At 46.8% G+C, this 24,147-nt stretch overlaps 2 protein-coding genes, 1 long non-coding RNA gene and 2 pseudogenes across 4 annotated transcripts; 2 read left to right on the top strand and 3 right to left on the bottom strand.

The window, feature by feature from the left end:
• Positions 1-2,233: 2,233 nt before the first annotated feature.
• LOC120976199 (uncharacterized) lies at positions 2,234-2,706 on the bottom strand. The gene is made up of 2 exons (XR_012180905.1): positions 2,571-2,706; positions 2,234-2,487 (listed from the first exon to the last, which is right to left on the bottom strand). It is a non-coding gene; the product is annotated as an uncharacterized lncRNA (long non-coding RNA).
• A 1,026-nt stretch (positions 2,707-3,732) lies between these two features.
• On the top strand, positions 3,733-4,769 carry LOC141020906 (protein ANTAGONIST OF LIKE HETEROCHROMATIN PROTEIN 1-like; annotated as a pseudogene).
• Positions 4,770-5,992: 1,223 nt separating this feature from the next.
• On the bottom strand, positions 5,993-10,972 carry LOC123495367 (ubiquitin-ribosomal protein eS31y fusion protein-like; annotated as a pseudogene).
• A 112-nt stretch (positions 10,973-11,084) lies between these two features.
• LOC109751331 (ubiquitin-ribosomal protein eS31y fusion protein) lies at positions 11,085-11,804 on the bottom strand. Its single transcript, XM_020310221.4, has one exon. The coding sequence runs from the start codon at positions 11,706-11,708 to the stop codon at positions 11,220-11,222; it is 489 nt and encodes a 162-aa protein (XP_020165810.1). The 5' UTR covers positions 11,709-11,804; the 3' UTR covers positions 11,085-11,219.
• A 56-nt stretch (positions 11,805-11,860) lies between these two features.
• LOC109751334 (uncharacterized) lies at positions 11,861-13,871 on the top strand. 2 transcript variants are annotated; one of them, XM_020310224.4, is made up of 4 exons: positions 11,861-12,100; positions 12,229-12,282; positions 12,886-13,008; positions 13,517-13,871. In XM_020310224.4, the coding sequence occupies exons 1-4, from the start codon at positions 12,065-12,067 to the stop codon at positions 13,646-13,648; spliced, it is 345 nt and encodes a 114-aa protein (XP_020165813.1). In that variant the 5' UTR covers positions 11,861-12,064; the 3' UTR covers positions 13,649-13,871. The 2 variants fall into 2 exon arrangements, with proteins under 2 accessions (XP_020165813.1, XP_020165812.1); XM_020310223.4 differs by having other exon boundaries at positions 11,874-12,100; positions 13,514-13,871.
• The last annotated feature ends 10,276 nt before the right edge of the window (positions 13,872-24,147 follow it).

Consider the following 24,147-nt stretch of genomic DNA (forward strand, 5'->3'; position numbering starts at 1 on the left):
GATCACGCTTGAGACGTCGGTGAGTGGCTCTATCACGAAAAGAATTATTCCTCTCTAGTAAATTGGCGAAACCATCAATAGGACCATTCTCGTGATGTACCGATGCTACGGGATGTCGTTCATAGTCATAATTATAGTCATGGGCACCACTATAGTTACCTCTTTCATCCTCTACTATCATGTTATACAGTATAATGCACGCATACATGATGTTGGCAAGGGTAGAGTGATGCCAATAATTGGCTGCATAACGTAGAATTGCAAATCGAGCTTGTAAAATCCCAAAAGCTCTTTCCACATCCTTTCTAGCTCCTTCTTGCTTCTTACTATATAATATGTTCTTCTCACTTTGGCCTAGAGGAATATTTTTCACAAATGTCGCCCATGTTGGGGAACGTAGCAGAATCTTAAAATTTTCTACGCATCACCAAGATCAATCTATGGAGTCATCTAGCAACGAGAGAGAGGAGTGCATCTACATACCCTTGTAGATCGCGAGCGGAAGCGTTCAAGAGAACGGGGTTGATGGAGTCGTACTCGTCGTGATCCAAATCACCGATGACCGAGCGCCGAACGGACGGCACCTCCGCGTTCAACACACGTACGGTTGGGGAAGACGTCTCCTCCTTCTTGATCCAGCAAGGGGGAAGGAGAGGTTGATGGAGATCCAGCAGCACGACGGCGTGGTGGTGGAAGCAGCGGGGATCTCGGCAGGGCTTCGCCAAGCTCAGCGAGAGGGAGAGGTGTTACGAGGGGAGAGGGAGGCGCCAGGGGCTAGGGTCCGGCTCCCATGCGCCTCCCCACTATATATAGGGGTGGAGGGGGCTGGTTTCTTGCCCTCCAAGTCCATTGGGGCGTTGGCAAAGGTGGGGGAAAGAAATCCCATCATTTCCCTTCCCCACCGATTGTTATCCCCCCTTTTTAGGGATCTTGATCTTATCCCTTCGGGATATGATCTTATTCCTACTAAGGGGGGATCTTGGTGCGCCTTGACCATGGGTGTGGGGCCTTTCCCCCACTACCCACGTTCATGTGGGTCCCCCCATGCAGGTGGGCTCCACTTCGGAACCTTCTAGAACCTTTCCGGTACAATACCGAAAAATCCCGAACATTTTCCGGTGGCCAAAATAGGACTTCCCATATATAAATCTTTATCTCCGGACCATTCCGGAACTCCTCGTGACGTCCGGGATCTCATCCGGGACTCCGAACAACTTTCGGGTTACCGCATACTAATATCTCTACAACCCTAGCGTCACCGAACCTTAAGTGTGTAGACCCTACGGGTTCGGGAGACACGCAGACATGGCCGAGACGACTCTCCGGTCAATAACCAACAGCGGGATCTGGATACCCATGTTGGCTCCCACGTGTTCCACGATGATCTCATCGGATGAACCACGATGTCGAGGATTCAATCAATCCCGTATTCAATTTCCTTTGTCTAGCGGTATTGTACTTGCCCGAGATTCGATCGTCGGTATCCCGATACCTTGTTCAATCTCGTTACCGGCAAGTCTCTTTACTCGTTCCGTAACACATCATCCCGTGATCAACTCCTTGGTCACATTGTGCACATTATGATGATGTCCTACCGAGTGGGCCCAGAGATACCTCTCCGTCACACGGAGTGACAAATCCCAGTCTCGATTCGTGCCAACCCAACAGACACTTTCGGAGATACCCGTAGTGCACCTTTATAGCCAGCCAGTTACGTTGTGACGTTTGGCACACCCAAAGCATTCCTACGGTATCCGGGAGTTGCACAATCTCATGGTCTAAGAAATGATACTTGACATTAGAAAAGTTTTAGCAAACGAACTACACGATCTTGTGCTAGGCTTAGGATTGGGTCTTGTCCATCACATCATTCTCCTAATGATGTGATCCCGTTATCAACGACATCCAATGTCCATGGTCAGGAAACCGTAACCATCTATTGATCAACGAGCTAGTCAACTAGAGGCTTACTAGGGACATGGTGTTGTCTATGTGTCCACACATGTATCTGAGTTTCCTATCAATACAATTCTAGCATGGATAATAAACGATTATCATGAACAAGGAAATATGATAATAACTAATTTATTATTGCCTCTAGGGCATATTTCCAACAGCCCATTCTAGATATATTCCGTCTACTAGGTAGTACCCCATGTTGTACTATCGTTGGTTAACTGTGAACTGAACTGGTGGTGCTCGTCCCTCCAAAACCTCAGTGAACAGTGGTGACTGATTTAAGACGTTTAGGTCATTGTTTGATCCAGCAACCCCAAAAAATGAATGCCATATCCAGGTGTCTTGTGATGCAACAGCCTCAAGCATAACCGTAGAGACTCCATAGTCTCCTCGAGTGAATTGACCCTTCCATACAACTGGGCAATTCTTCCATTCCCAGTGCATGCAGTCGAGGCTTCCCAACATTCCTGGAAAGCCATGCACCTCCCCCATTTGGAGCAATCGTTGAATGTCCGCTGGTGTAGGTCTCTGAAGATATTCTGCACCAAATACTTCCTTTATTCCTTGCATGCAGTGGACAAGGATATATGTAGAGGAGAAAACGGGCACACCTGATGATGATGATGTAGCACGTGAGATTCAAGAAGAAACAAGGCCACCAGGGAGAAATATTGCGAAGGACAAAAGGAATGGAAAAGGTAAAATTCCATCTGAATTTTCTTCAGGTCTTCCTCATGATGACATGCAATTGTATTATGATACAACTGTCTACGAGCCTCCACAAAAGAGAAGATACACGATGTCCAGCTTCAGGTCTGCAAGGATAAACGTGTTGCAGCCGAAGCACGGGAGAGGACCGCAATAATAAGAAAAGAACAAGCCAGTATGGAGAAGTACATGGAACTGTTGATGGCCAACAAGCTGTAATGTCTGACTTTCAAAGGGCGGAACATCAGAGGGGGCTAGAATTTTTCCACGATAAAGTGATGGGTTCGGGATACAGCAGCTGAGCCGTAGTCATCATTTCTTTTGTACTTTGTTTAGATCAACAGAAATAATGTAATTAGATTTTTGTTTCATTCTTCATTTTTGTAATAAAAACATTGAAGAATAAAGTCTCTGTTACTTTACCATTACTTCTTGAGGAATTTTTGGCAATTTTTACTGTCTTGTGCACACAAACTTTTTGTGGATCTCCCTGTACATGCGTGCACTCCTACTCCCACTCACGTGCAGGTTCAGGAAGTAGTTGAGATTTACTTTTTGAAGTAATAAAGAGGTTGAGATGTTGGAGGAGACGGCTAACAACCTAAAAATACAAGAGAAACAACCAAACAAACTTACTAGACGTGAGAAACAGACTAACAACATCTTATCAGATCCATTCATACGAACCCTCCTAAATCTCAAACAGAGATGTATTCCTCCAGCGATAGTGCATCTGATGACAACGTCTTCGAAGATCCCATTGTGCAGCAGATGGATGAGGATTTCGATGAGCGTTTTGCTCGCACAATTGATGCTCAAATCAAAGCTCAAGTTTTGGGCCCCAGTCAGTGGCGGCGCCGGCGGCGCCGGTGCAACAGTAAAAGGAGGTACCTTGACCGAGGATGTGTGGCAGGCAATGCTCGTCTCATTAAAGACTACTTCTCAGAAGTACCAACATACACTGAAGCCATGTTCCGTCACCAATACTACTTTCTCTCTAGTTCTCATCTCAACTGAACTTGTTGTGTTGGTTACTTATCCTGATTGGATCAACACAGGAACCGAATGAGAAAGCATGTATTTAGGCGCATCGTTGAAGCTCTTGAAAATTGGTCTCCTTTTTTCACGCAGAGAAGCGATGTTGTAGGCCACATAGGGTTCTCCCCTCTGCAAAACTGCTCGGTGGCTATTCGGATGTTGGCGACTGGATGCGCCGCTGATGGAGTTGATGATTTATTCCGCATTGGTGCATCAACAACATTAGATTTCCTAAAGAACTTTGTGCAAGGAATAAAGGAAGTATTTGGTGCAGAATATCTTCGGAGACCTACACCAGCGGACATTCAACGATTGTTGTAAATGGGGGAGGCGCATGGCTTTCCAGGAATGCTGGGAAGCCTCGACTGCATGCGCTGGGAATGGAAGAATTGCCCAGATCCATGGAAGGGTCAATTCACTCGAGGAGACTATGGAGTCTCTATGGTTATGCTTCAGGCTGTTGCATCGCAATACACTTGGATATGGCTTTCGTTTTTTGGGGTTGCTGGATCAAACAATGACCTAAGCGTCTTGAATCAGTCACCGCTGTTCACTGAGGTTTTGGAGGGACGAGCACCACCAGTTCAGTTCACAATTAACCAACGACAGTACAACATGGGGTACTACCTGGTAGACGGAATATATCCAGAATGGGCGGCATTTGTGAAAAATATTCCTCTAGCCCAAAGTGAGAAGCAAGAAGGAGCTAGAAAGGATGTGGAAAGAGCTTTTGCGATTTTACAAGCTCGATTTGCAATTCTACGTTATGCAGCCAATTATTGACATCGCTCTACCCTTGCCAACATCATGTATGCGTGCATTATACTGCATAACATGAAGTAGAGGATGAAAGAGGTAACTATAGTGGTGCCCATGACTATAATTATGACCAAGGACGACATCCCGTAGCACCGGTACAACACGAGCATGGTCCTATTGATGGTTTCGCCAATTTACTGGAGAGGAATAATTTTGTTCGTGATAGAGCCACTCACCGACGTCTCAAGCGTGATCTAATTCAACATATTTGGGATAAATCTCAGCAGGACCGGCACAACAATTAGCTATATGATGCAAGAGTGTTTAATTTATAGTTTAGTTATGTCATATTTGTGTAATGTGTTTCCTTTTAAAGCTTTGATTTGTCTCTTAAATAAGTTATTTGAAGAAACAAACTAAAGATATTTTTCGTTTTTTCAATCTATCGTGTAGAATGCTATTATCTCGGTCATGGCTGAAATGGTCTATAGTACCACTTGCATGCTTCCACCCAGGGGATAAGTCCATGCACATTCAAGATAACAACCATGCAATGTCTTGCTATACGGCCAGGGACCAATTCAATTGCCTAACTAGATCACCTAGGGAATAAGTCCATGCACATGCAATAACAACCGTGGTGGTTGAGATACTAGTTGTCGACACTCTATAAATAGCATGGCATTTAACCAGTACACGCATAACCTACTTTCATCCAAGAAAATGGATCTTGAAGGTGCAATTGCGAACGAAAGCATACACTTGCAATGGACTGAAGAAGAAGACGTACGACTGGTAAAAGGTTGTTTTCACTCTCTACAACGGTTGGTTTCTATAATTGTTCTTAATTACTGTAGTATGTCCAACATGCAGATCTTTGCATGCTTAAACAACTCAATTCAGGCTATCTATGAAAATTTAGAGGATTTGTGGAACCAAATCACCGACGATTTCAACGAAAATAGTCTTCATGAACGACGGAGGCAGACAATCCAATGCAAGCGACACCGGTATAAGCTAAATCATAGAATTGTCCTATTTCATAGCATGTGGCGTAGGGTGAGAGATGTGTACATTAATGGCAGATCCAGTGATGAATTAGTGTCTAGAGCACTTGATCTGTACAAGTCAGAAACAAACAAGTCCTTCAAAGATCTGAACTCATGGAATGTGCTAAGGAATGAGCCCCACTGGAACTGGATCAACTTCCCAGTGATAAGACAACGATGCACAATTTGATATCATTCTAGGCGATTGTAGGTTGAAATAAGGTTGAATTAGTACTTCAGTTAATGGTGCCATTTTTTCTATTTCTTTTGGATAGGTGTACTTCTAGTGACAGCTCGTTTCAGTGAACATCGATGTTTTATTTTTGCCAAGTGATATATGAGATAAGAAAAATCACCTTGTTCTTTTATCTACATGTCCGAATAATTTAGACCAGCTATATGAATCATATCAAATCAATGAGACATGTCACTTCACAAATCCTAGTGTGTAGTAAAAGCTCTAGTAGCTTCTGATGAGATGAACATGAACAGATGACCTAAAGTATGCAACATATGACATGGCAACTAAGTACAAGCAGGCAGGGAAAAGTATATAATCTACGAATGATCAAATAATCAACTATATGGTCCAGAAATCCAGTTTTCCCACCACACTGAAATACATAGCAGAGGATCAAGTACTCACCCTGCAGCACTTTGCCAGCTCCTCCTCCCTTCATCCAGCAACCCCATGCCCAGACCTGAAAGGATAGCAAATAGGATAGAATAAATATTGATGTTTAGGCCGAACAAAGATCAAGAACCAGAACACATTGGGAAACAACAGCAGCAAGGGAAGCCTCTCCATGTGCCAGACGCAGATGTACAAATCAAGCTGCTAGCTAAAAACGCAACACCAAACCGGCCTTGCTCCAGCAGAGCTCCGGCAGCAGCCAGCAGTCACATCCCTGCCGGAAGAGCGAATCAACGTACCGCACATACTCACCTCAGGTAGAAGATAGATCCTACTCCCCTATGCACACGGCTCGTCGAGAATCACCTGGACAAGGTCCTTCACCTCTGGCGTGACCCAGCGCGACTCCTCCCCAACGCCGGCTGCATCCTCGAGCACCGCCTGGACCCCCGCCAATTGGACTCCCGCGGCTGCACCACCGACGAAGCAGCGCCGGGCAGCTTGAGGAAGAAGTCGCGCCATGGGAGCAGCGGAGGAAGGGGGCGAGGCTGTGCTTCTAAATGGGCGCTGTTAAGGAGTTGCCGCTAGTGTGATTTGGGGAGTATTGTGTGCAGTCAGGATACATAAGGCGATGAGAGGATGGCGCGAGGAGGGAGCTGAGTGAGTGAGCGTTATTTTAGTGGAGGAGCTGGGCTGCGAGCATTACTTTAGTTGTGTAGCATCCCAACGTTGGAGAGAACGGGTGCCAGGCCTGCTGCTACGCCAATGTTAACACAACCGAAGCACCTCTAACTGGCGCCTCTGCATTGCGAGACCACGTTTATTTACGACGCAACACTAGTCTTTTTTCTGTAAGCACCTGGCATAAGCACCCACCATTGTACAAGGCCTTCAATGCACCTGACCGCTTAAGAGGCACACCAGCACCCCAGCCAATAAGGTTCAATTCACACTAAAAACATGCTCACTTGTGATTATTGATCACATCTACTCCCTCGCTCGATGTTATTACAATAAATTTACGAGTATCGTTGGCGTCTTATATTATAGTAGGACAGAGGAAGTAACTGAGAACAATATCTAGAATAATTGTTCTAACCACAATAAAAATCAATACCATACGTACACGAATCCATGGTGCTAATCCAACTCCGTCATCGAATCACACCACCTGATCAATCACTGTCGATCTCTGGGCTCTGGGCCTCTGAGTAGGCGTAGGTGAGGCCGCACGCACGCGTGGCGGTTGCCGTGCGCCGCCATGAAGGTCCCGGCGCCGCGGTCCAGGTTGGGGCACTCCTTGCGCAGCCTCTCGACCTTGCCCGTCGCGTCGTCCACCCTGTAGTAGCCCAGCACGGCGAGCGGGGTCTTCTCGTGCTCGTGCTTGACCTTCTTGGGCGTCGAGTAGGTCTTCTTCTTGTGCTTCTTGGCGCCGTCGCGGAGGCGGAGGACCAGGTGCGGCGTCGACTCCTTCGGGATGTTGTAGCCGGCCAGCGTGCGCCCGTCCTCCAACTGCTTCCCGGCGAAGATGAGCCGCTGCTGGTACGGCGGGATCCCCTCCTTGTCCTGGAAATTGGCCTTCACGTTGTCAATCATGTCCGACGACTCCACCTCCAGCATGATCGTCTTCCCCGTCAGCGTCTTCACGAAGATCTGCATCTCGCCTTCGCTCGCCGAGATTTACGACCTGTTGCTTCGGCGGCGGCGTGGATTGGGATTTGAGAGTTTGGTTGGTTAACGGTGTCGGCCCCCGGGGGATGAGGTTATATCTAAGCCTGGTTCGTTTGATTGGTCATCCGATACGCGACGGACGCCTGTGATCGAGCGGGTCTGAACTGATTTCCGAAACTTCTTGCAAACAAACTACTACTTTATCAACTCACCAGTATCAACAACCCTCCTTGATGTGTTCATCTTGATTGAAAACCCAAGTTGTAAAGCATACACATTGTAGTGTTCTTTGGCGCCTTACAAAGTGTCAAACCTCATGCCAATGTAAGGTTCCCTAGGTTGTGACCAAGCTTCATCATCGTTCTCACCTCGCAAGCATGTCAATGCATTTCCAATAGTCCCTACAGTATCACCTGCAGCACCTGTGTCATCAAGGGTGCGCGCATCTGTCTCAGCTGCTTATGTTCCAGGGTTAGTTCTACCACCCGCGGCTCCCCCAGCATTAAGGGAGTGCCCACCCGTCAGCCGCACAGGCAGCAGCACTCCTTGAGGGTTTAAAATTGTGTCAGGCCGTTGGTTGCTCTAATATCATGGTGAGAATGGATAATATCACCGTGGTAGAAGCTCTGAAGCTTAATGAAGGACACACTATGGTGGCAGCTCCTGTACTTGAAAATTGCAGGAATACTCTGAAAGAGTTCGGGAAGGTGACTATTGAGCATTGTAATAGGGAGTCGAATGTAGTTTCTCATGAGTTAGCTACATGGGGTCGTCTTAATCCCCCTTCGGTTTGGGTGGATGACCCCCTGTTTCCTAGTTAAATTCTTAGCGGATGATGTAAGCATTATTTGATTTTAATAGCCAGTAGGCCTTCCCGTCAAAAAAAGGGAGTGCCCACCCGTATCCATTGTTTCTGGCACGGGTTTGCCAACATTTTGCGTGACCATAGGATTAGGAGATTCTGCAACGAACTCAGCATGCTCAGCATCACCTGGGTGGATGCTCTGCTGTGTGTAAAATGCAGGATCTCCAATATTATTGCTGCCAGGAATTTGCAATCCAGGGTTATTGTCTTCTGGCAGCTCATTTAGGTCAATCATCTCCATCCTACACATTTTTTCAAACCAGAGAAGCGAGAAGTTTAGTTGGATGAGGCAAGCAACTAACACACTGTCCCTAGGCAACATTTTTTGTAACAACAAGTATATGATTTCCTTTAATCACGTAATCAACATGAAAAAGTGACACAAGTTGTTACAAACTAGTATATTCAAGTTTCTTTTTGAAGTATATGGGCAGTAGCCATGGTTTCTAAATGACTGTACTTTTACAGTAGTTGCCTATGATTTGTTTCAGGCAACTGCTATCAATACAGCAGTTTCCTATGATTGCTTTAGGCAACTACTGTCAGTAGTTGCCTACATGAGAAGATGATTTTTTAGTAGTTTAATGATCAATTTATGTTATTTTGCTTTTTCTAAATGCCTGCAAGATACATCTAATTTCGTGCGTTTTCAAGGCCTGATGAAGCAAGCTTTTTTCATGGGAAAGGATGTTTTCTTTTCAAAGTGTTTTTAGCATCGACAGGAAAAGCCAATATTAGTGACTTCGAGAGTAGCTTATTGTATGTCCCAGAAAATTTATATACCAGTACTAGAAGTAGCTGGGGTGACATATTCTTCATGTTTAGTACTTTGTTTGTATGTAAATTCGTACCAGTAACATCATAACCACCTGTGTTTCTAGCCTCTTCTTTTTTCTTGTTGAACTATCTTAACGCGTTGGAGACCCCAAGGGTTCATGTGTTTTTCCTGTGTTCCTTTTGTGGATGAACCCTTCTTTGCAGGAGCAACCTAAATTTCTTCCCGGGGAGTACAATTGATAGGAAGCAATGTTCAGTCAATTCTCCGAGGCAATGTTTAGTCCATTCTCCAAAGTAATGTTCGTTTACAAATTTTTTGGTATTTCACATCGTACCTATGTTTTTTCCTTTTGATTCTGAACACACAAGTTGCGCATAGTATTTATCAATACTTGACATCTACCATGATTTCTCTTTTTTTGCACCAAATTTTACCAGTTTTGCTTCAAACCACCACACTAGTTGCCTAAAACAAGCAGAGAAGTTGCTTAAAAGACTAGGGTTTTTTGTTTAGTTCACCGGCACCCGTAGTTACTAAGGTTGCTAAGTTATAGCTACACTGATTGTTTGAAGTCAACATGGTACTCTTTCTTAGTACATGGCTTGTCTGATTTATTTCATTCCCAACACCCATCAGTTGCTTAACACAGTCATGAAGTTGCCTAAAAAAATCAGACAAGTTGCCTACACTAGGGTTATTAGTATCAGTGCTTTGCCCAGATCATATAGTTACTGATACGAACCACAGTTTTTTGCACGAAATAACCATGCTTTCTATTGCTTAAAAACTGCAGCAGTTTTTGCCTAAAACCCTGGGATTTTTTGCTTAAGAAATAACCACAACAGATGCTTGTTTCTGATTTTAGATGGAAGAGTTGAGCAAATCTGACCTTCTTTGTGTGTTTTTGCCTTTTGTTCTGAGTTTTGTCTGTCAATTTGGATCTGGCTTTCTGGATCTTGGGAAGGGAGAAACCTAACTTGGTGGAGAAGAAGATGGGTACACGGGGGTTTTTGGTATGCTCAGGAGAAGGGGAGGTTTTGAGGAAGCAAGTGAGGTGAGGGAGGGACTAGGTGGGGAGAGCAGGTTGTAGCCTGGGCCGACAAGTTTCCCTTTTTGTCAAGGAGAACCAAAAGTTTCTTGTTCTGGCCGGCTGCCAGGGATGCTAGGAGCAGTCGGCCGCTCCCTAGCCGCGTCCGATTAAAAAGGGCCGTCCGCCGTCGCTGACGCATGGGCTCGTGGTCTACAGTTGTTATTAATAAAGACGCGGAAGGTAGTTGACCAGCCACCATGTGGGGACACGGTGGACACCGAGAGGACGGGCAGCGCGTCTGTTTCATGTCCGCGCCGACATAATTCAGGCCGAAAATTGGTCCGCACTAACGTGTTTTGGGAATGGGTCGACGCGTTGCGCAAGCTTTATCCGCCGCGACTCAAACAATCGGCGCGCGAAATGGGTTGCCGCCTTGGAGTTGCTCTTAGATCGAATTCCAGCCGGTGGATTCTCACGATTTGGTCTTGCCGGGCCTCTGATTACCGCTCCATTCTCAAGCCTGCCTACTAGTCCCTCCGACCATAGTAAGTGTCAGCCAATCAGGTCATGATGCATACCAAAGCACATTCCAATTCAGACTAAAACATGCTTACTGATGACTAATTGAGAAAATTATCCAGAATAATTGTTCTTTGAAAAATTCATTACCAGACGTACACTGAATCCATGGCGCGAATCCAACTCCGTCATCGAATCACACCACCTGATCAATCACTGTCGATCTCTGGGCTCTGGGCCTCGGCGTAGGCGTAGGTGAGGCCGCACTTGCCGCAGGCGTGGCGGTCGGCGTGCGCCGCCATGAAGGTCCCGGCGCCGCAGTCCGGGTTGGGGCACTCCTTGCGCAGCCTCTCCACCTTGCCCGTCGCGTCGTCCACCCTGTAGTAGCCGAGCACGGCGAGCGGGGTCTTCTCGCGCTCGTGCTTGACCTTCTTGGGCGTCGAGTAGGTCTTCTTCTTGCGCTTCTTGGCGCCGCCGCGGAGGCGGAGGACCAGGTGCAGCGTCGACTCCTTCTGGATGTTGTAGTCGGCCAGCGTGCGCCCGTCCTCCAGCTGCTTCCCGGCGAAGATGAGCCGCTGCTGGTCCGGCGGGATCCCCTCCTTGTCCTGGATCTTGGCCTTGACGTTGTCGATCGTGTCCGACGACTCCACCTCCAGCGTGATCGTCTTCCCCGTCAGCGTCTTCACAAAGATCTGCATCTCGCCCTCGCTCGCCGAGATTTACCACCTGTTGCGTCGGCGGCTGCGGCGGCGTGGATTGGGATTCGAGAGTCTGGTTGGTTGACGGTGTCGCGGCCCCTGGGGGATGGGGTTATATGTAAGCCTGGTTCGTTTGATTGGCCGTCCGATACGCGACGGACGCCTGTGATCGAGCGGGTCTGAACCGACTCGTGAACGAGCCGGACACGGCAAGGACCCGTGAGACGGAGACCAGACCAGAGAAGTAAAACCAAAGCGGCGCACGCGACGCCTGGAACGAGGAGAGGAGAGAGAGCCGGAGAAGCGCGCGGCGAGCGGAGGCAGAGGGGCGCCGCGTTCGCCCGGTGAGAGAGGCGATGTCGTCCATCGGCTCCTCTAACATCGGCTTCCAGGTCCGTCCCTCGCTTGGTTTCTTCTGCTGCCCATCCATCCTTCCCTCCCTCCCCTCGCGGAGGATTAGGGTTTGATGCTTTGTTGCCTTGCGTGAGCCTGATGGTCGTGTGTTCTTGGGTTGCTGCAGCTGCTGAAGAAGTCCGGGTGGAAGGAGGGCACCGGCCTCGGTGCGCAGGAGCAGGTCCGTGTCTCTATTCTCTTTTCTCTTCTCCCCGATCAAGATCTCATCTGCCCATTTTCACCCAATCCGTATGTTAGTTTTAGGGATAATTGTGTTAGTTGTAGCATGGTACTCCCTAAGCGAGGCTTAGTTCTTCTTGTTTTTCTATTCTTGGTACTAGATTATATGATCCATTTTGTGAATCAAATTGTTCTGTGTTTCTCCAAGTGTTGTAAGTGTCTTATTACTGGTCTTTGGGATCACTGCGAATCAAATTGGCTCATATTGTGGACTTCACAAAATGATAAAGGGCGTGCTGAAATTAGTTTGGTTTCTGGGTAATGATCACAGTCGGACAAATAAAGCTAAATACTTGAATTTGTTAACTATAAACAACTTACCTTCGCTTCTTGTATAATCTTGTTCACTTCACAAGCTCAGGAGTAACTGTATAACTGAACACATCCATGGGTTTTAAAATAAACAAATGCACGGTTGGCCGTCTGCTATATAACAAGTTGTGATTACACACTTGGAAGGAGCCAGCTTGTTACTTATAGTTGCCTAGCTACTCCTGGATTATTTCTGTTTGTGTACTCACTTGTCCAAACTGTCATGAAACAGGGGCGTTTGGAACCAGTAGAAACTCGTGTCAAGAACAACAAACGCGGTTTAGGTTCCAAAGAACCAAAGCCAAAGCCAAAGGTTGAGGATGATGTTGAAACAGCTCCTAGTAGAAGACCCAAGGTGAGCAAAGCATTCTTGTTGACTTGATTCCAGAACTGTTTTGTTGTAGTCCATAGGTTCTGCCGAATTCACAAAAAAAATTACTACTCCCCTCCATTCACTATTATAAGATGTTCTAACCTTTTTTCTGAATCGGATGTATATAGACATGTTTTAATGTGTTTGTTTACTCATTTCAATCCATATGTAGCCATATTGAAATATCAAAAACATCTTATAATAGTGAACAGAGGGAGTACTATTTACTGATTACAGATTCTTTGCGTGGTACTGTTGAAAAAAGTGTATGTGTTTATATATAGTTAAATTAAACAAACGTAACACGTTATATTGGATGCTCATCAATTTCTTTCAGCAGAATATTTGTAAGGTTTAGAAGATAATACTGATGTGTCCTTTGTACCTTTCTGCATCTCGAACCAGCATACTTGTAGTCATCACTGATCTGACTTTCCCTTTTCATCAATGATCTGACTTAATGCCACAAATATGTTGCTATTGTCAGCAGGATGCGCCGGTAACGAAGAAGGCAAAGTTGGCCGCAAAGAGGATACGGAAGATGCAGGAAGAGGAGAAGAAAGCACAAGAGAGGGAATTCGAAATTGCTTTCTTCAGGGAATTTTGGCCTGATAATGTATAAACAACAAACCTGACAGCGTTGCACCCGTTGGCATCAACTGATAATGCCATTGTACAGCTTATCGATGCTTTTGCAGTTTGCAAGTGCTGTTCACTCTTTCTGTCTTTGTTCTCTTCCAAGTGTTACATTTATTCAGTTGTAGATGTTTGTGCCCTGCAGAGATATGTTGTAACTTGTAACAGACGTTCTTTCATTGAAGAAAATGTCACTTGGGTTTTTACTACAGCTGGGGTAATATTAGAGCATCTCCAGCCGTTCGGCCCCCCAACGGCGCTTGTAGGCGAACAATAGCGTCTCTTGGGGCCTTGCCGGCGACAATTTCGGCGTGGGGGGAACTGATTCCTAGCCGCGACCACAACGGCATTGGCCAAAAAAAAAAAAAAGCCGCGACCACAATGGCATCGGCCAAAAAAATTTAAAAAGCCCAAAGTCGACAAAATTCAGTTAATTTGGATGAAATATAGGTGATTTCATTGATATTTAGGTGAATTTACGTAGATAAAAACGTAAAACTACTCCTAGTTCATGCCGAGGAGGTTGTAGAAGACGGTGTTGTCGTCGCCGTCGCCGTCGCTCGGCAGCCCGTCCTTCAGGGCGTCCTTGCTGCAGCCCTGCCCTGGATCGCCGCTGTGGACCGGCTGGCTCAGCACAGTGACCTCATCGTCGCTGTTAGAGAGCACGATGACGCGCCCTCGTCGCGGCCATGACGCTGCTCGGCGATTTCTTCCAGAGCACGGCGCTGGTGCTCCATCTCCTGCGCCATGTAGTCCGCGCACGACCAGGCGAGGCCGCTCTCGAGGTCGGCGGCCATGTCCTCGTGCTCATACTTCACTATGGTCGCCGCCGGCTCCTTCTTCGGCTTGACCAGGCGCATGTGGCCGCGGAGAGGGGAAGGGACGCGGCCGCCCTCGTTTATGACATGGCTGCCGCCGCGGCTGCGCGGACGGAGCAGCGTCTCCTACGGCTCGGGCTTGACGGGGAGGAGTGCCGCCCGCGCCGACCCGGAGGAGTGGGAACTAGAGGACGACGAGGACGGCGTGTCCATGCGCCTCGACATCCAGGAGCTTCCGCGGCGGCGAGAGAAGAACGGCGCCTGGTACTCTAGCCGCGGCTCGTTGCCGCCCTCGATGTGCGCGAGCACGGCGGAGAGAGTCCACTCGGGCGCCCCGCCATTGACGGCGGCCCTCCGAGTTATGGCGCCCCTCTACGTCGGGCCGCCGTTGGTGGACGCCAGCTGCTCAACATGGCGTCGCTGGAAGTACGCGGTCCACAACGCATGGTTGTCCGCTGTGTACCGTGGTTGTTGCCACGCTTGCTCCGGCAGGTTGGCCCGGATTGCCGCGATCTCGGCGGGGCGTTCCGCGTCGGAGGGCACGGGGATGCCGCCTATGCTCAGCCGCCATGCGCCCGACGCGTGCATGTCAGACGGCGTCGGGTAGTTGGCCTCCTGCAGCAGGCGAGCCTCCCACTGAAGGACATATGCCCTAGAGGCAATAATAAAGTGGTTATTTATATTTCCTTATATCATGATAAATGTTTATTATTCATGCTAGAATTGTATTAACCGGAAACTTAGTGCATGTGTGAATACATAGATAAAACAGAGTGTCCCTAGTATGCCTCTACTTGACTAGCTCGTTAATCAAAGATGGTTATGTTTCCTTACCATAGACATGTGTTGTCGTTTGATGAACGGGATCACATCATTAGAGAATGATGTGTGACCCAACCATTAGCTTAGCATTGTGATCGTTGAGTTTTATTTCTATTGCTTTCTTCATGACTTATACATGTTCCTCTGACTATGAGATTATGCAACTCCCGAATACCGGAGGAACACCTTGTGTGCTATCAAACGTCACAACGTAACTGGGTGATTATAAAGATGCTCTACATGTGTCTTCGAAGGTGTTTGTTGGGTTGGCATAGATCGAGATTAGGATTTGTCACTCCGTGCATCGGAGAGGTATCTCTGGGCCCTCTCGGTAATGCACATCACTATAAGCCTTGCAAGCAATATGACTAATGAGTTAGTTGCGGGATGATGCATCACGGAACGAGTAAAGAGACTTGCCGATAACGAGATTGAACTAGGTATGATGATACCGACGATCGAATCTCGGGCAAGTAACATACCGATGACAAAGGGAACAACGTATGTTGTTATGCGGTTTGACCGATAAAGATCTTCGTAGAATATGTAGGAGCCAATATGAGCATCCAGGTTCCGCTATTGGTTATTGACCGCAGATGAGTCTCGGTCATGTCTACATAGTTCTCGAACCCGCAGGGTCCGCATGCTTAACGTTTGATGACGATCGGTATTATGAGTTTATGTGTTTTGATGTACCGAAGATAGTTCGGAGTCCCGGATGAGATCACGGACATGACGAGGAGTCTCGAAATGGTCAAGACATAAAGATTGATATATTGGATGACTATATTCGGACACCGGAATGGTTCTGAGGTGTATTGAGTATTTACCGGAGTACCGGGGGGTTACCGCAACCCCTCGGGGGGTCAATGGGCCTTCATGGGCCTTAGTGGAAGAGAGGAGGAGGCGGCCAAGTGGAGGGCGCATGCCCCCCAAGCCCAATCCGAATTGGGGAGGGGGCCGGCCCCCCTTTTCCTTCTCTCCCTCTTCCCCTTCCTTCCCCCTCCTAGTTGGACTAGGAAAGGGGGGAACCTACTCCTAGTAGGAGTAGGATTCCCCCTCCTTGGGGTGCGCCCCATGAGGCCGGCCGGCCCCCTCCTCTGCTCCTTTATATACGGGGGAGGGGGGCACCCCATAGACACACAAGTTGATTTCTTAGCCGTGTGCGGTGCCCCCCTCCACAGATTTCCACCTCGGTCATATTGTTGTAGTGCTTAGGCGAAGCCCTGCGTTGGTAACTTCATCATCACCGTCAACACGCCGTCATGCTGACAAAACTCTCCCTCGGCCTCAGCTGGATCTAGAATTTCGAGGGACGTCCCCGAGCTGAACGTGTGCAGATCGCGGAGGTGCCGTGCGTTCGGTACTTGATCGGTTGGATCGCGAAGACATTCGACTACATCAACCGCATTACTTAACGCTTCCACTTTCGGTCTATGAGGGTACGTGGACACACTCTCCCCGCTCGTTGCTATGCTTCTCCTAGATAGATCTTGCGTGATCGTAGGATTTTTTTTGAAATACTACGTTCCCCAACAATGGCATCAGAGCCAGGTCTATGCGTAGATGTTATTTGCATGAGTAGAACACAAAGAGTTCTGGGCGATAATAGTCATACTACTTACCAGCATGTCATACTTTGATTCGGCGGTATTGTTGGATGAAGCGGCCCAGACCGACATTACATGACCGCGTTCATGAGACTGGTTCTACCGCCGTGCTTTGCACACAGGTGGCTAGTGGGTGTATGTTTCTCCAACTTTAGTTGAATCGAGTGTGACTGATATGTCTCCGTCGTATCTACTTTTCCAAACACTTTTGCCCTTGTTTTGGACTCTAACTTGCATGATTTGAATGGAACTAACCCGGACTGACGCTGTTTTCAGCAGAATTGCCATGATGTTGTTTTATGTGCAGAAAACAAAAGTTCTCGGAATGACCTGAAACTCCACAGAACTTCGAGTTAAAAATAAAAAAAAATCCTTGCCTAAGATGAAGACCAGGGGGCCCACACCCTGTCCACGAGGGTGGGGGCGCCCCCCCTAGGGCGCGCCCCCCTACCTCGTGGGCCCCCTGGAGCTCCCCCGACGCCAACTCCGACTCTATATATTTGCTTTCGGGGAGAAAAAAATGAAGGAGAAGAAATCATCGCGTTTTACGATACAGAGCCGCCGCCAAGCCCTAAAACCTCTCTGGAGGGCTGATCTGGAGTCCGTTCGGGGCTCCGGAGAGGGGGATTCGTCGCCGTCGTCATCATCAACCATCCTCCATCACCAATTTCATGATGCTCTCCGCCGTGCGTGAGTAATTCCATCGTAGGCTTGTTGGACGGTGATGGGTTGGATGATATCTATCATGTAATCGAGTTAGTTTTGTTAGGGTTTGATCCCTAGTATCCACTATGTTCTGAGATTGATGTTGCTATGACTTTGCTATGCTTAATGCTTGTCACTAGGGCCCGAGTGCCATGATTTCAGATCTGAACCTATTATGTTTTCATGAATATATGTGAGTTCTTGATCCTATCTTGCAAGTCTATAGTCACCTACTATGTGTTATGATCCGGCAACCCTGAAGTGACAATAATCGGGACCACTCCCGGTGATGACCGTAGTTTGAGGAGTTCATGTATTCACTATGTGCTAATGCTTTGTTCCGGTTCTCTATTAAAAGGAGGCCTTAATATCCCTTAGTTTCCATTAGGACCCCGCTGCCACGGGAGGGTAGGACAAAAGATGTCATGCAAGTTATTTTCCATAAGCACGTATGATTATATTCGGAATACATGCCTACATTACATTGATGAATTGGAGCTAGTTCTGTGTCACCCTATGTTATGACTGTTACATGATGAACCGCATCCGGCATAATTATCCATCACCGATCCAATGCCTACGAGTTTTCCATCTACTGGTTTACGCTTATTTACTTTCCCGTTGCTACTGTTACAATCACTACAAAACACCAAAAATATTACTTTTGATTTCATTACTCTTTTGTTACCGTTATCACTACTATCATATTACTTTGCTACTAAATACTTTGCTGCAGATATTAAGTTATCCAGGTGTGGTTGAATTGACAACTCAGCTGCTAATACTTGAGAATATTCTTTGTCTCCCCTTGTGTCGAATCAATAAATTTGGGTTGAATACTCTACCCTCGAAAGCTGTTGCGATCCCCTACACTTGTGGGTTATCAGTGACTACGCCCGATCTTTGTTGAAGGTTAAAACAACACACTTGACGAAAAATCGTTGTGGTTTGATGCGTAGGTAAGAACGGTTCTTGCTAAGCCCGTAGCAGCCACGTAAAACTTGCAACAAGAAATTAGAGGACGTCTAACTTGTTTTTGCAGGGCTTGCTGTGATGTGATATGGTCAAGACGTGATGATATATAGTTTGTTGTATGAGATGATCATATTTTGTAACAGTTATCGGCAACTGGCAGGAGCCTTATGGTTGTCGCTTTATTGTATGAAATGCAATCGCCATGTAATTGCTTTACTTTATCACTAAGTGTAGGATCGAAAGTATGTCTAGAGGGGGGTGATTAGACTACTTGACCAAATAAAAATCTAGCCTTTTCCCAATTTTAGTTCTTGGCAGATTTTAGCTATCTTAGCACAAGTCAAGCAATCTCCACACAATTCAAGCAAGCATGCAAAAGAGTATATGAGCAGCGGAAAGTAAAGCATGCAACTTGCAAGAATGTAAAGGGAAGGGTTTGGAGGATTCAAACACAATTGGAGACACGGATGTTTTTGTCGTGGTTCCGATAGGTGGTGCTATCGTACATCCACGTTGATGGAGACTTCAACCCACGGAGGGTAACGGTTGCGCGAGTCCACGGAGGGCTCCACCCACGAAGGGTCCATGAAGAAGCAACCTTGTCTATTCCATCACGGCCGTCGCCCACGAAGGACTTGCCTCACTAGCGGTAGATCTTCACGAAGTAGGCGATCTCCTTGCCCTTACAAACTCCTTGGTTCAACTCCACAATCTTGTCGGAGACTCCCAAGTGACACCTAGCCAATCTAGGAGACACCACTCTCCAAGAAGTAACAAATGGTGTGTTGATGATGAACTCCTTGCTCTTGTGCTTCAAATGATAGTCTCCCCAACACTCAACTCTCTCTCACAGGATTTGGATTTGGTGGAAAGAAGATTTGAGTGGAAAGCAACTTGGGGAAGGCTAGAGATCAAGATTCATATGGTTGGAATGGAATATCTTGAGCTCAACACAAGTGTAGGTGGTTCTCTCTCAGAAAATGTGTATTGGAAGTGTAGGTATGTTCTGATGGCTCTCTCCTCGAATGAAGAGTGGGTGGAGGGGTATATATAGCCTCCACACAAAATCTGTCCGTTACACACAATTTGCCAAACTCGGTGGGACCGAATGGTTAAACTCGGTCGGACCGATTCAGCAAACCTAGTGACCGTTAGGATTTTCGGTGGGACTGAGATGCAACTCGGTAGGACCGATATGGTTAGGGTTAGGGCATAAAGTAATCTCGGTGTGACCGATTACACAAACTCGGTGGGACCGATTTTGGTAATAAGCTAACCAGAGAGTTGGTCAGGTAAACTCGGTGGGACCGATTCGCTCATCTCGATGAGACCGAAATGTTACAAAAGGGAAACAGAGAGTTTACATTGCAATCTCGGTGGGATCGATCGCTCATCTCGGTAAGACCGAAACGTTACGAAGGGAAACAGAGAGATTACAATCCCATCTCGGTGAGACCGAGATCCCTATCGGTGAGACCAATTTGCCTAGGGTTTGTGGCAGTGGCTATGACATCTGAAACTCGGTGGCGCCGGATAGAAAGAATCGGTGGGGCCGAGTTTGACTTTTGGTTTAGGTCATATGTGGATGTGGGAAGGTAGTTGAGGTTTTTGGAGCATATCACTAAGCACTTTGAGCAAGCAATCCATTAAGCAACACCTCATCCCTCCTTGATAGTATTGGCTTTTCCTATAGACTCAATGTGATCTTGGATCACTAAAATATAAAATGTAGAGTCTTGAGCTTCAAGCTTGAGCCAAACTTTTTGTCCTTAGAATTTTGAGGGATCCACTTTCCTCATGCATGCCATGCCATTCATTGAGCTTTTCCTGAAATATTAATCTTGGAATAATGTTAGCTCAATGAGCTATATGTTGTTAGGAATTACCAAAACCACCCAGGGATAGTTGCACTTTCAATCTCCCCCTTTTTGGTAATTGATGACAACATATAGATCAAAGCTTCGACAAATGATAATAAGAGTGAAAGATATTGTCGCTTTGAGAAGTATGTGAAAAGCAAGAGCTCCCCCTAAATTTGTGCATATCTTAAGATTTGCTTTGGACTGCAAATGCACAATGAGCTAGGATCATGGGTTACTCTTCCATGTCACATACATCTTGGTGGAGCGCTCAAAATGATAAGAATTAAATACATGCACTCATCACCAAGCAAAGTGAATGATCAAATAGGGATAAAATGATAGTATCATCCAACAAGCATTAATGTAGCATATGATCAAACACACATGATCATCCAAGTATCTCAAACAAGCAAATAAAGTTCAACCACCAAAGCAAGAGAGAATAAAAAGCAACGCTCTCTCTCTCGAAGCCTATGATCTATACATTTTTCTCCCCCTTTGGCAACAAGTTACCAAAAAGTTCATAGAAAATGCATAGCACTAAAACGTCTCTCAAGCTTGGTCTTCAGGTAGTGGTGTCCGGATAACTCCAAGAACGAAGGCTTCAGTCGAAGTAGATGGAGCTGCTGGAGCTGGTGGCACTGAAGCTGTAGCTGGTGCAGATGAAGTAGCTCTAGTGTCTGGTACTGGTACTGCAGTTGACCTCTGAGCTCTAGGCACTCTGGCAAATGCCTCAGTTGTTGTCTTGCCCTTCCTCTCCTGCATGTCATCCTGAAGTTGCTCCACAACAGACTGGATCTCAGTTACCTTCACGTCCATGTCATAGAACTTCTGCTCCATGATTCTTTCCAAGCTCTCCTGGTTTCGAGTCAGGGTGGCCAGTCCTTCCTCTATCCTTAGAGTGGATGCAATCAAGTAGCCAAGCTGGTCTTGCTTGCTTTTTAGAAGATACTGAGATGCCTCCTCCTGGGTTGGCATCTTTGCAGCTTTTTCTGTCTTTGCCTTCTCTCTCTTGGCTTGTGCTTGTACTGAGGATGGCTCATCTTCATTCATAACCACTTGGCTGTCCTCGAAATCTGGATAGATGGCCAAGTGTTCCTTGTCCAACAAGTATGTGTCAGTACCCATCTTTGAGTTAATCTGTTGGGGAACGTAGTAATATCAAAAAAATTCCTACGCACACGCAAGATCATGGTGATGCATAGCAACGAGAGGGGAGAGTGTTGTCCACATACCCTCGTAGACCGACAGCGGAAGCGTTATCACAACGCGGTTGATGTAGTCGTACGTCTTCATGATCCGACCGATCAAGTACCGAACGTACGGCACCTCCGAGTTCTACACACGTTCAGCTCGATGACGTCCCTCGAACTCCGATCCAGCCGAGTGTTGAGGGAGAGTTTTGTCAGCACGACGGCGTGGTGACGATGATGATGTTCCACCGACGCAGGGCTTCGCCTAAGCTCCGCAACGGTATTATCGTGGTGTAATATGGTGGAGGGGGGCACCGCACACGGCTAAGAGATCTCAAGGATCAATTGTTGTGTCTCTGGGGTGCCCCCTGCCCCCGTATATAAAGGAGCAAGGGGGAGGCAGCCGGCCAAGGGGAGAGGCGCGCCATAGGGGGGAGTCCTACTCCCACCGGGAGTAGGACTCCTCCTTTCCTTGTGGGAGTAGGAGAAGGGAAGGGGGAAGGAGAAAGAAGGAAGGGTGCGCCCCCCTTCCCTAGTCCAATTCGGACCAGACCATGGGGAGGGGTGCGGCCACGTTTTGAGGCCTTTCTCTCCTTTCCCGTATGGCCCATTAAGGCCCAATACGAATTCCCGTAACTCTCCGGTACTCCGAAAAATACCCGAATCACTCGGAACCTTTTCGAAGTCCGAATATAGTCGTCCAATATATCGATTTTTACGTCTCGACCATTTCGAGACTCCTCGTCATATCCCCGATCTCATCCGGGACTCCGAACTCCTTCGGTACATCAAAACTCAATAAAACTGTCATCGTAACGTTAAGCGTGCGGACCCTACGGGTTCGAGAACTATGTAGACATGACCGAGACACGTCTCCGGTCAATAACCAATAGCGGGACCTGGATGCCCATATTGGCTCCCACATATTCTACGAAGATCTTTATCGGTCAGACCGCATAACAACATACGTTGTTCCCTTTGTCACCGGTATGTTACTTGCCCGAGATTTGATCGTTGGTATCTCGATACCTAGTTCAATCTCGTTACCGGCAAGTCTCTTTACTCGTTCCGTAACACATCATCCCGCAACTAACTCATTAGTCACAATGCTTGCAAGGCTTATAGTGATGTGCATTACCGAGTGGGCCCAGAGATACCTCTCCGACAATTGGAGTGACAAATCCTAATCTCGAAATACGCCAACCCAACAAGTACCTTTGGAGACACCTGTAGAGCACCTTTATAATCACCCATTTACGTTGTGACGTTTGGTAGCACACAAAGTGTTCCTCCGGTAAACGGGAGTTGCATAATCTCATAGTCATAGGAACATGTATAAGTCATGAAGAAAGCAATAGCAACATACTAAACGATCGAGTGCTAAGCTAACGGAATGGGTCAAGTCAATCACGTCATTCAACTAATGAGGTGATCTCGTTAATCAAATGACAACTCATGTCTATGACTAGGAAACATAACCATCTTTGATTAACGAGCTAGTCAAGTAGAGGCATACTAGTGACACTCTGTTTGTCTATGTATTCACACATGTATTATGTTTCCGGTTAATACAATTCTAGCATGAATAATAAACATTTATCATGATATAAGGAAATATATAATACTTTATTATTGCCTCTAGGGCATATTTCCTTCATAATCAACTCCTGGATTTGTGGGGCATACCCACAGCTTCTCTTCTGGTCTGCAGCAGTCCTCTTGATAGTTTCAACAATGAGACTCATAACCTTGAACTTTTGTGGCACATCAAATATATGTAGCAGATTGATGGAGTGGCCTCTGATCATCCTGTGATCTCCAGACTTGGGCAGAAGAGTATGCCTTAGTATCCAATTGATAGTAGGCAGTCCTGACAGCAAATGTTTCACTGACCCAAACTGGTGAGTCTCAAGCTCTACATCTGGAATTTCCTTGTACATGCTGGCCATGGAGTTGTGATCCTTCTTCTTCTTGGCATAGACATCCAAGTCATCTTCTTGCTCTTCTGGGGCATTGATCAACTGAGCCCTTTCTGCAACTGTAGACTGGTATCTAGTGCCTTCAGACATCCAGACAATTCTTCCATCTGGGTAGAAGTGAGCTGTGGAGTAGAATTGCATGATAAGTTCATCATTCCACTTAGTGAGCTTTTGAGCCACAAACTCATCTACTCCACAAGCCTTGAAACTGTCATACACACCAGGATAGTGTTCCTCATTCTCCTTCATGTAGGTCCAGTCGACCCACCTCATGTCACACACTATAGGTTTCTTGTCAAGCAGCACTCTCTCATAGAAATCCTGTTGTTCCTTGGTGTGGAACCTGTAATCCACAGCAGTTCTTCTTCTGGTAGCATAAGGATCTGTCTCTCTCCATTTCCTCAGTCCTGAGTCTCTCCTGATCTTCATGTTCTCAGCCACAGGATGAGCATCATTGTGGTCTGGAATTTTTGGCTTCAATTTTCTCAGAACATGCTCTTCATCTCCTTCTTCTTCAACAG

This window comes from Aegilops tauschii, chromosome 1, assembly GCF_002575655.3.
Source record: "Aegilops tauschii subsp. strangulata cultivar AL8/78 chromosome 1, Aet v6.0, whole genome shotgun sequence".
Classification (NCBI taxonomy): Eukaryota; Viridiplantae; Streptophyta; class Magnoliopsida; order Poales; family Poaceae; genus Aegilops; species Aegilops tauschii.

Excerpts from the sequence above, each read along its gene's own strand:
- LOC109751331 (XM_020310221.4), bottom strand. The coding sequence starts at position 11,708 with ATGCAGATCTTTGTGAAGACGCTGACGGGGAAGACGATCACGCTGGAG.
- LOC109751334 (XM_020310223.4), top strand. The coding sequence starts at position 12,065 with ATGTCGTCCATCGGCTCCTCTAACATCGGCTTCCAG. Across the intron at positions 12,101-12,228 it reads CCTCTAACATCGGCTTCCAG|CTGCTGAAGAAGTCCGGGTG; the intron begins GTCCGTCCCTCG and ends GGGTTGCTGCAG. Across the intron at positions 13,009-13,513 it reads CTCCTAGTAGAAGACCCAAG|CAGGATGCGCCGGTAACGAA; the intron begins GTGAGCAAAGCA and ends TGCTATTGTCAG.